General features: G+C 51.2%; 2 protein-coding genes across 9 annotated transcripts in view; one reads left to right on the top strand and one right to left on the bottom strand.

Moving 5' to 3' along the window:
- The window catches only part of LOC102386813 (zinc finger protein 501-like), a 12839-nt gene extending 7071 nt beyond the window's left edge, over positions 1 to 5768 (top strand). Inside the window, exons 3-5 of one of the 4 annotated variants that reach the window (XM_006038892.3) lie at positions 1019 to 1135; positions 2602 to 2691; positions 3480 to 5768. In XM_006038892.3, the coding sequence (XP_006038954.1) occupies positions 1019 to 1135; positions 2602 to 2691; positions 3480 to 4777 (1505 nt within the window). In that variant the 3' untranslated portion in view covers positions 4778 to 5768. Of the gene's footprint in view, positions 1 to 910; positions 1136 to 2601; positions 2692 to 3479 lie in introns of all 4 variants that reach the window. The other 3 variants (XM_025195460.1, XM_025195462.1, XM_025195461.1) reach the window with 3 other exon arrangements.
- LOC102387240 (zinc finger protein 883-like) overlaps positions 1 to 11883 on the bottom strand; it is a 64409-nt gene that overhangs the window by 24040 nt on the left and 28486 nt on the right. The window lies entirely within an intron of this gene.

The raw sequence follows: 11883 nt of genomic DNA on the forward strand, positions 1-11883 counted from the left end.
GCGTCAACCGAAGAAAACAACTCGGAGAAGAGCTCTGGATACACTCACACGAAGTTTGCTAGACTCCGTGGAACTTGCGCGCAGGGAAGGGGTTCGTCGAGGGATCGCTCAGCGATGGGGAGAGGCCAGAGGTTGATCAGACCCCTATAGCCTTCTTAAGGTACACGCTGGGTCCAATAGGCTCCGCAGCGCTTAGAGTTCTTCACCAGACGTGAAGTCCTCCTCCTCCAGATGGTTGTGGAGTCCTCCATTGCGGGGTTCTCCTTGGAGTTCTCCAACTTGGGCAGAAACCGCTCAAGCCTCTTATACGGCTAGCAAGCCAATCGCTAGCCGCCACGTGGGAATAATTTAGAACTGGCCAATAGTGGGACACAAATTTGCATGCCGGTGGCGGGAACTCCTTTGCACCTGGGTTTTCTCTTTGCAACTGAGAAATGCACCCTGCAAAGAAAGCTCCTCGTGGCGGGAAATAATTTAGCAGTGCCGAAGCGCGCGCACACAAAATCACACCCTTGGGTTGTGACACTGAGAAGCATGACCTTTAAAATATTAAAAATAGTTCTAACTTATGCTAAGAAAATAACCTATGCTAAGTATATGGAGTCGACTTATGCTAAGTGTAAAAATTAAATAATAATTGAACAGTGTAAGCAGCGACTATAAAGCTTTATTTTAATTTTGAATGATTATGTATAATTTAAGGCCCAACAAAGATCACTGGGCCCCTGCCCACCTTCCGTTGTGCTACCAGGAGTTTTATACCTTTTAGATACCTCTGAGTAGGTTGATGCTTTATATCTCATACAGCCATTCTTCTGTTTTTCTGGGTGACAAAAGCCATCATCTATTGAAGGCTTCTGCCTGGAGTGCCTTCTTGATACTAAATGTCCACCTTCCCTGTTCCTTCAAGGTCCCCTCAGAACGTTTGAGTCCTTTGGATCCATTCCTCAAATCCCAAATGGGAACTGAGTGAAGAGTAACCAAGCATAATCACCCTTCATGCACTTCCCCAAAACAGGATATCAAGGTCCCGCACCTGACTTGATCTGCCGCATCCAGCGAGGGGAGGTGGAGCTCTGGGTCTATGAGGATGAGGGCCATGGAGAAAGGACATGGTCTGAAGGCCTGTCCCCAGGTGAGTCATAGCTATCATCCCCCTACCCCTGCCTTAGCACTCATAACCAGTGATGGGGAGAGCTAGAACCCTGCAAACCTGCTCTGAGCTGCCATCCAAAAGCACTGACCTTGGACAACTTTCCCTGATCTGTGTTGTCAAGGCATGTACGTGTTCCCAGTCCTTGCAATTCAATGATGTTGGCACAGACAATGATTCCCTTCTTAGGGCTGCTGGGTGATGAAATCCAAATAACCCCCTTCTCTGGAATTTGAGGCCTGGGCATCTTGATGAGGATTTCTGTAGGATGGCCAGCAGCTACACTCCAGTCCAAGGTGCCCATACCTCTACAGAGTCCTCTGATAAGGCATGATGAGGTGTATGGCCCCAGGCAGATATTCACTTAATGGCACAACAGATTCTGTTCCCTGATCCCAACAATTGTGCCTCCTGTCCTGCTACACTTGCATGGCAGGGTATGAGATTTTGGGATTGGGGATCAGATCCCAGTCATGCCATTACTACTTTCCAGAGCAAGGGGAGCCCAAGATCACAATCTTGGGCTCCCCCTGCCCTGGCAAGTAGAAATCTGTGTTGTTATACCCAAGATGTCTCTGGGGGCTTTTATTTTATCCAAAGAAGGCAAGAGAAGCCAAAGCAAGTTCTCCAAATGATACTCCTGCCTACTGGGATTTGATCAGTCAGGCAATATTAACAAGAGAAGCTACATCCAGTAGAGAATACAAAGACATTCTCAGTGCTAGGTGGCAAGGTCTCAGGGCCCTCAGAATCCGTCCACAGGGTTTAAGGAAAGTTTCAGACTCCTGCCCCTCTGTCTTGGTGTGGGGGAGTTAGATACAGTTCAGGTTCTGATTTCTGTATTCCCGCCTGTTTCTCTAAGATAAGGATCTCTTGGCCAATTGAGTAGGGAGCAGGGAAACTGAGTCATGGCCTATAACCATTTTTATTTCCTAGGGTCACCTTATTAGCATGGGGTGTGATCCCTGGCCTGTGCATCTTAACTCCCTTGAAACTGTCCCTCACCATCTGCTTCTCTCACATTCTAATGATTATGATTCAGACTGAGCTGCTTTTGTGATCAGAGGATTTGGGAAGTGGTATGTAGTGACACTCCCAGCACAGCCAAAGGGGTGAGGGGTGTTCAGGACTCCCCAGCTATGTCCAGTCAACAGGTGTGGTCTTGGGGTTGAGGCTGACAGTCGACTGATTGTTGGTCGCAGCTTTGAAACTGTACTGGAGCCCATCCCACAGCCCTGACATACAGCTGGGACCCTGCCACACATTCAGTTAATGGGGTCATGGAAGCCATCCACAAAATTATTACACACGTTTTGTGGCTTAGCTCATTTAATCATGCTACTGCTTGCCTGAATCTGTGGCTGGGTTGCTATTTTAGATTAAATTAACTGGCTAGAGACCCCGAGTCCACATGGAAGTTAACCTCCAAAGTCTTTGTTCCGTTGCAGGTTCTTCTAACACAGAGGACACCTGGTACTTGTTAGAAGAGGAAAATTCCATGGATTTATTCCTCAGATCAGGCACTTCTCTACACGCAGGTAGGAAGCAGAGCTTTGATTCTTCCAGAATGGAAAGCTAGAAATCTTATATCAGGCCTGGCTTCTAATCTTCCCCTTTCAGAAATGTTTCCTTGTGGGACAAGGGCTGACATCATTTGGGTTTTATTTCTAAGACTAGCAGCCCTTAGAGCTTGCTTATACCACAGCAGCAATGTTGTATCCCAGAGAGAACTATGCTCAGCATTCCCCACACAGCCCTGCCTGCTGTCGCAGGAGACCTGAAAGTTTGCCAGCAAGGCTACTTCAGACCTGTTGTCAGGTACTATTCTTAGGACTGCCAAAGACTCATAACTGATGAGCAAGTACTGGGGAGGAGCCCCAGGCAGACTCACAGGTTCACTTATTGAGTCTAAAGCGTGGCAGGACTCTTCTCCAGTCCCCCCAGTGCTGTTGTATAGACGAGCCCTTAGAGAGCCTCATTCTTCCTCTGGTCTCACCCTCAGCCCTAGTTGGCATAGAACCAGTCCGATCATTTGCTAGTGCACGTATGCCACCTGTGTCTCCTTTTAAGAAGTCCAAAGCAGTGTAGTTCTCGCTTAGACTGGGTTTTGGTTTGGGACAGAACCACTGGGAAACTGAAACTGAAATTTACTAGGGTACTAGTGAATTCATGCACTGACCTGCTCCTCCATCCCTTGCAATGTGGCCACTTAGCATTTGACCTCTTGAGTATTCAAGTGCCTAGACCTGGCCCTACTCTGGGGTCTGTTTGGGACAGGGGAATAGCTGTGCACAGGAGCTCATCTGTGGTTGTCTTCTCTATCCAGCAGGTGCCAGGATACTGAACCCAGCTGAGGAGGAGCCTGAACCAGTTAGAAACCAGCTCCCTATGCAATGCGCACAGAAAACCATTGAGCCCCAAAAGAGCCCTGTGCAGAGAGACCCGAGGAGCCATGAGGACAACATCCATAGCAGGGAGGTGTTATATATCTGTGGGGAATGCGGAAAGAGCTTTAGTGATGAACAGGAGCTTGAGTTGCATGGACGGACTCACAGTAAAGTGCTGGCCCACTCCTGTGGCCAGTGTGGAAAGAGCTTCAGGTACAGATACCGCCTTGTGGAGCACCAAAGAACACACTCTGGGGAGCGCCCCCATCTCTGCCTGGAGTGTGGGAAGACCTATGCCCGTCTGGACCACCTTCGCGTCCACCAGCGTGTGCACACCGGGGAGAAACCGTACCGCTGCACCCAGTGTGAAAAGAGCTTCAACCACCTATTCCACCTCCAAGTCCACCAGCGTGTGCACACAGGGGAGAAGCCATACCACTGCAGGGACTGTGGGAAGAGCTTTAATGACCCATCCTACCTCCGTGTGCACCAGCGCCTGCACACTGGGGAACAACCATACCACTGTGCCGTGTGTGGAAAGAACTTCTCCCAGAGCTCTTCACTTGCCAAGCACCAGCTTGTCCACAGCACAGAGAGGATGCACCACTGTGGGGACTGTGGGAAGAGCTTCAATAACCCATACTACTTCCGTGTCCACCAGCGCGTGCACACAGGGGAGAAGCCACACCCTTGCCCCCAGTGCCAGAAGAGCTTCAACAACCTATCCTACCTGCGTGTCCATCTTCGCCTGCACACCGGGGAGAAGCCGTATGGCTGCAGTGAGTGCGGACGGAATTTCAGGCACAGAACGTCCCTCATCAACCACCAACGCGTGCACACGGGGGAGAAGCCATACCGCTGCAATGAATGTGGAATGAGCTTCCGGATTAGCTCATCTCTCACCAACCACCTGCGTGTGCACACTGGAGAGAAGCCATATGGCTGTGCCGAGTGTGGAATGAGCTTCCGGCATAGCTCCTCCCTCACTGATCATCAGCGTCTGCACACAGGGGAGAAGCCCTACCACTGTGTGCAGTGTGGGCTCAGCTTCCGGCATAGCTCCTCTCTCACCAACCACCAGGGAACCCATGGACCAGCCCCTCACGACTCGCATGGGTCCATTTCTGCCACCTCCTCCTCTTCCCTGCAGCCTGTGCCCTGTGGGAAAATGTCCAGTGCCTGTCCTGAAATGACCTTGTCTCTTCATTCCTCTGGCACTGAGTTTGCATGGTTGTGAGGATGCAAGGTGGTCTGCCAGGAGTCTAAATAGGTCACAGTTGGATTTACAAGTCACATCTGGGCCAGAGAATACAAATAAGCTTAGGGCTGTGCCAGATGGGTCCTAGTTTCTCCTGGGTCAGTTGTCTGTGTTGCACCTAAGGATGCCCTGTTGCATGGCTTGGCTCCATGGCAGACACAGAAACCATTTATTTTACTTTGTGTTCAACTTCTTTGGAACTTAATATTGTGCAGGAGGGAGGAGGAGTTGGGGGTCTGTCATGGGGTGGGGGGGGATATAGCTGCAGCTGCTCTGCTGGAGATGGGGTGCAGGCTTGGGAGGAGAAGGGAGCAGTGGCGGTAGTAGTTAGGAGGGGAGCATGAGGGTGGGGTTCAGAAATGTCTCTTGTCTCTGGATGAGAGTGGTGGTTAGGATCTGTGGCAGCATTTGCTTGCATTAAGCAGGGGGTTGGAGCTCTTGCATTCTGGAATATTGTGAGGAATCCTGCGTGTTGGCTGCTTATTGTAAGCTACTCTGAGCCTTTTGGCTATGGCAATATGTGAATCTAATAAATAAATTGCTGTTGTCAGCCTTCCTTGGGAGGGGTTTCTCCCTGTGCTACTGCCAGGAAAGCAGCTTCCCATGGGAAGACTCAGGCCCCCTGCATTACAGTTTCTCCTGTTGCCTGTAGCCATGCCCAGCAGTGTAGATGTGGCCTGGACCAGCGGAGAGATTGGCTGCACTGCCTTACAGATGACCTGGGCTGAAGCAGAGCAGCACTGTCCTCTGTTGGCAGAGTTATATTGATGACAGGGACTTTGCTAGAGCTGCTGGTTCAGTGGGAGAGGAGGTTTGAAAAGCTTCACATGCCTGCCCGAGCTAACCATGTGGGCACAACCCATGTCCCCAGCACCTGCTCCACTGCTTTGCCTCCTCCATTCCCTCCCAGTACATAAGAAAGACTATGGACTGGGTCAGACCAGAGGTCCATCTTGCCCATCATATGCCCTTGCAAAGCTAAAGTACTCTTCCCCTGCGTTCTCAGCCAGGAACATCAGGCTCTCACTGGCCTCAGACAACCAGTTCCCCAAAGCATTCCCCTTCTCAGCCTCTCCATCAGGGTCTGGCCCAAGCCCTTCCTGCCAGCTCAGTTGAAGCATTGTGTCCATGGGACCTGGAGCAAGTGAGGGGAGTGGGGCCAGAGAGGTGCTGGGAGCCCTCACAGGTGCTGGCTTTAGGGAAGATGGTGGAGGGACATTGCCTTTAAGGGCCCTTCAGGAAGGAATGCTTGGCGATGCTGTGTGGGAGACTCGCAGCTGTCCTGGGGGCAGTGAGAGGAAGCAATCAGAATGCTGAGATATGTGTCCTTCTGCCAGGCTGGCTGAGAGGCACCAGCAGGCACAACCCCTCAGGTCCAGTGTTTGTTCCCCAAAACAGCCTAACGTGGTTTCTCGAGCCAGCCAAGATGGTGAAGATGATGGAGGCTTCTCTTTGCATCCTGATAGAGCTGAGCTGGTTCATCCCCTCTGTGGCAGACTCTACCAGGTCCTGTCTGACTTCTGCTTCCCATGTTGGGGATTCTTAGGGCTACCCACCCAGAGGAGGTCCCTCCATGGCTTCCCTGATACTCCCAGTCCAGCCAGGCCCCTCTGGGAATGTTCTTTGGCTTCATCTGGAAGTGCTGCCTAAAGCGCTTTCCAAAGCAACTTTCCCCTCCTTGCTGCTCAGGAGCCTACAGAGTCCAAATGCTACCCAGGCCCATGCAACATGCAGGGGGCCTTGGGGAGTCTTTTATCTGGAGAAGCACAAGAGAAGTCAAAGCAAGTTCCTCTCAACTAGACACCAGTTTATGGGGATCCGATCACTTGAGCAACAGGACCAGCTCGTGGCTGGGTGACAAGGTCTCAACTCTCTTTCTACCCTCTGCCTTGGTGTGGGGGAGTTTGATATACTTCAGGTTCAAATCTTTTCCCACCCAATTCTCGGAGAGAACAATCTCTTGGGCAATGGAGCAGGGAAGCCAAGTTGTGGCTTGTGATCACTGTTCTTTCCTGGGAGTGCTTTATTAGCATGGGGTGTGATTCCTGGCCTGTGCCTTTCAGCTCCCTTGAAACACCCTCCCTTACCACCCACTTCACTCATGCTCAGGGTTGTGATTCAGACTGGGAGAAGGAATGCATTGGCACACCCAGTGCAGCCAAAATGGGTGAGGAGTGTTCAGGACTCCCCAACACCTGCATCTGCTCAGCCTCCTCTTGCCTACCCCACGTAGGGCCCAGCTCCATCCCAGAGGCATGGGGAGACTGGAGGAGGACATGGAGCCTGGTTCAGAGCGGAGATGGAGTGGCAGCCAGGATGGCTGTGCAGCTAGACCAGGTCTGCTGGATGTTTTTAAATTCTTATCATTTCCATGGAGAGGGGGAGAATGCTGCCCTTGCACACACGGACTGCTGGCAGAGAGGGGCCTGGCTTCTCCAGGATGGACCTGATGTTACCTTGTGGCCTTGAGAGCTGTCTACTGGACCCCTTGTTGGGCAGGAGGGTATCAAGGGAGCAGCTGAGTCCTGGTTACAGGGACATAGAACTGACCAGGACTGTTTGTCCCACCAGGGCCATCCCTCAGGCCAATCATGAAAATGGAAATGGGCCTGGAAGGGACCTCCAGAAATCACATCTAATCCAACCCCCTGCCTGAGGCAGGATCAGCCCCTATATCATTGGATTTATGGTACATTATAACCTGCCTAGCATCTGATAACCCCAGGTAACCTGTCTGCATTTTACCAGCTACAATCTATCACCAGGTGAACATTCCTCCTCCCCACCCACCCCCTGTCTCTCACCTATTGTCTCCCATGCTCTGATCCTCACTGCCACGCATTTGCATTTTCACATGCCTGTATTTTGCATATTGGCTTCTATTCTACCCAGGAGAGCACACAATTCACTAGCAGACTCTCTCTATGCCTGGAGAAGGGTGTTTGTGCCCGAAAGCTTGCAAAGAACAATTTTCCCAACTATTTAATTGGTTTACTACAAGATATCACATTTACCCAAAGAACCTTGTCTGCCAATGTCCTTAGACAAACACGGCTACAACCAACAACCCCTCTGCCCCATCAGATTGGTATGAACTGGGGGCTTTTGCCTTCCTCTGTAGCAAGGGGTATAGCCCTCTACCCTGGACCTCTTAAGTGGATATTGGCAACATTTCATAGAAGCAGGTCATTGTCTGCCGTGGTTCCCCTGCTTTACCTGTGGCAGATCTGAGGGTGGTGTCTTGTGTTGTGTCAGGTTTGACTGTAGCCTTATGGAGAGTTTAGATCAGAGGTGGGCAAAATGTGGCTCATGGGCTAGATGTAACCTGCCAGGCCATTCTATCTGGCCCACAGGGGCCCTAAAAATTTTAGAAAATTAATATTTATCTGCCCCTGGTTGCCTCTCATGCAGCCCTCGACAGTTTGCCAAAACTCAATAAGTGGCCCTCCACCCGAAATAATTGCCCACCCCTGGTTTAGATGATGGATCTGTGAGCAGGGGCAGCAAACAGGACAAGCAGTTTGCAGGTAGTTTGCCCCCCACCACTCCCTTTGGGAGGAGAGCCTTTCAGCTTGGTGTGAGGAATCAGGGAAAAGGAACCCTTTGGGGCCAAGGAACAGTAAACAGGCCGGCAGCTTTCAGGCAAGTTCACTAGGGAAGGTGTGCTTGGAAGAAGGGCAGTAAGATAGAAGAGGCAGATTAAGAGACGCAGGGAAATGCCTGGAGGACGTCTCAGTGTCAGAGCTGCTGCCACTGCCTCTGCTTGCACCTGTAAGGTTTCTGTCCAGGCAGGACCACTCACCATTATGGCTCCCACCCACGTCCAGGTTTGGTGCTGTAGGGGCTGCGACTTGCAGGTTTCGTCTAATGACAGCCGGGTGGGGGAGTGCCTGCGGTGTGAGTGGTGTCTTCTGGTGGTGTCTCTTGTGGGGGGCAAGCAAGAGAGCTACAGGAGGAGGTGGTGAGGTTCTGCAGCATCTTCCGCCATGAGGAGTTCATTGATTCAATGCTGGAGGAGACCTCTGGGACCATGAAGGAAGACATGCCAGAGGCAGCACTAGAGAAGGGAGAGGATATGGATTTCCAGGAAGATGGAAGCTGGAAGGTTTTGACCTCTGGCAGCAGGCAGACAGCTTCACCTCCACCTGCAGCAATTTGTCTGGAGAACAGACATGCAGCCCTAGCAACAGAGGGTAAGAAACATGTTCTATTGGTGGAGGAGGACAGGCCAGGCCTCCTCAAGGTGGGAAGGATCAAGGCCAGCACCACCAAGAAGCAGCAATGGATGGTGGTGCCTGGAGACTTCCTTCTGCAGGGGATAAAGGGATCCATCTGCTGACCTGACCCATTGTCTCAGGAAGTTTGATGCTAGCCCAGAGCCTGGATCCAAGATGTCACAGAGGAATTACCAAGACTTATCTGGCTCTCTGACTACTACCCCATCCTGCTCATTAGGCCTGTGCGAGTCAGCAGTGATTTGATCTGGCTTCAGATCCAGCTGCTTCAGATGGCCTTGCGTGTTCAGGTGCAGCGGGGTGACAGCTGCAGGGATGGTGGCCCCTGCTGTGACGCCTGCCAGCTGTGGAGGAGATCGGTGCGGGGGGGTTGTGGGGCCCTGCACCCTTAGCTGCTGACAGACAAAACTCTTGCCAAGACTGCGTCTCTCTTGGGGCAGTTGATTGTCTGTGTTGATTCTTTCCTCTCCTTAGCCTGGTTTTGCAGGTGCTAATTGATGCTCGTTAAGTCGCTATGTAGTAGCTAGGTCCTGTGTATTGAGCTGGGCCCTGAGTGAATCGTGATTGATTGATCGGTAACTGGGAACACAGCAGCTTAGCAGCCAGGCCTGCAGCAGTGTCTCCCCTCCCGGCCCAAGACAGACACCGTCAGTCCCACAGCACCCATGGCACCAGTTTGGCTTGTCCACAGCTTGAGGGCAGTTCCCCCCAAACCCCTGCACTGATCTTCTTGAAACTTGGCAGTTTGAGTTCAGGATCCTGAGGAAAGGAAGGATGGAGAGCAGCAGAGTAAGGAGCCTGGACTTCAGAAAAGCAGACTTCAACTCACTGAGGCAGAGATGACCATAGTGGGGTGCAGGGCCCAGAGCAAATCAGTCTGTGCCCTTTAACACTGTGAGGGGCAAAGTCACAGCTGCTCCATCCAGCTCCCACCCAGCTCTGCAGGGCCCCCCAAAGTGCAGGGCCCAGGGCAGTCGCTCCAATTCTCCCCCACAAAGACTGGCCCTGCACTCGGGGACCTCATGGGCAGGATCCCCCGGGAATTCAGTCTGAGTGGGGAGAGGAGTCCAGGAGAGCTGCCTGTACTTCAAAGCCTGAGAGTGCAGGAACAAATCATCCTGATGTGCAGGAAGACTAGCAAGTATGGCAGAAGACCAGCTTGGCTTAGCAGGGAACTCTTCAGTAAACTAAATCAAAAAAGGAAGCTTATAAGAAGTGGAAACTTGGACAAATAACTAGGGAGGAGTATAAGAATATTGCTTGGGCATGCAGGGAGGAAGTTAGGAAAGCCAAAGCATGGTTGGAGTTGCAGTTAGCAAGAGCTGTGAAAGGTAACAAGTACAGTTTCTACAGATGTGTTAGTAACAAAAGGAGGATCAAGGGAAATGTGGGTCCCTTACTAAATGGGGGAGGCAAACTAGTCACAGAGATGCAGAAAAAGCTGAAGTACTCAATGCCTTTTTCAGCTCACTCTTCATAGGCAAGGTCAGCTGTCAAACTACTGCACCGGGCAGCACAGTTTGGGGAGGAGGTGAGCAGCCCACAGTGGCAGAAGAACAGGTTAGGGACTATTTAGAAAAGCCAAATTGTACGAGTCAAAGGGGGCAGATGGGATACACTGAAGGGTGCTGAGGGAGTTGGCTGTTGTGACTACAAAGCCTGCCATCATCTTTGAAAACTAACAGAGAGGTCCTGGATGATTGGAAAAGGGTAATATAGTGCCCATATTTAAGAAAGGGAAGGAGGAGGATCCAGGGAACTACAGACCAGTCAGCCTCACCTCAGTCCCTGGAAAAAATCATGGAGGAGATCCTCAAGGAATCCATTTCTAAGCACTTGAAGGAGAAGAAAGTGATTAGGAACAGTCAGCATGGATTCACCAGGGGCAAGTCATGCCTGACCAACCCTTCTATGATGAGGTGACTAACTCTGGATGCAGGGAGACTGGTGGATGTGGTGTACCTTGAATTTAGCAAGGCTTTTGATATGGTCCCCCACACGATTCTCGTAGGCAAGCTAAGGAAGTACAGACTGCATGCATGGACTGTAAGGTAAATAGAAAACTGGCTGGCCCATCAGGGTCAGAGGGTAGTAATCAATGGCTGTATGTCTAAATGGCAGCCGGTATCAAGTGGAGCACCCTAGGGCTCAGTCCTGGGGCCAGTTTTGTTCAATATTTTCATTAATGACCAGGAAAATGTAGTGGAGTGCACCCTAAGCAAGTTTGCAGATGACACCAAGCTGAGGGAGTAGTAAATAAGCTGGAGGATTGGGCTAGGATTCAACATGACCTTGATAAATTGGAGGATTGGGCCAAAAGGAATCTCATGAGGTTCAACAAGGACCAGTGCAAAGTCCTGCACTTAGGACAGAACAATCCCATGCACCAGTATAGGCTGGGGGCTGACTGGCTGGGCAGCAGCTCTGCGGAAAAGGATCTGGGGGTTACTGTGGAAAATAAGCTGAATATGAGCCAGCAGTGTGCCCTTGTTGCCAAGAAGGTTAATGGCATACTGGGCTGCATTGGCAGGTGTGTTGCCAGTAGGTCAAGGGACGTGATCATTCCCCTCTATTCAGCACTGGTGAGGTATTTTGTTTAGTATCTGGAGTATTTTGTTTAGTTTTGGACGACTCATTACAGGAAGGATGTGGACAATTTGGAGGAGGGGGGAAGCCCTGCTACTCAGGGGAGGAGGTGGAGGCAGGTGTGGGAAGGTGTTGGCTACAAATGTCCAAATCGGGATCCTTAAAATTCTGCTTTATTCGGCGGATTGAAACACTGTAATGAAGTCAAATCATAAACCTTGGGACTGGTCCCCACCCCCCCCCCCCCACACACACAACCACACA

Source organism: Alligator sinensis, unplaced genomic scaffold, assembly GCF_000455745.1.
Source record: "Alligator sinensis unplaced genomic scaffold, ASM45574v1 scaffold878_1, whole genome shotgun sequence".
In the NCBI taxonomy this organism is placed as follows: Eukaryota; Metazoa; Chordata; order Crocodylia; family Alligatoridae; genus Alligator; species Alligator sinensis.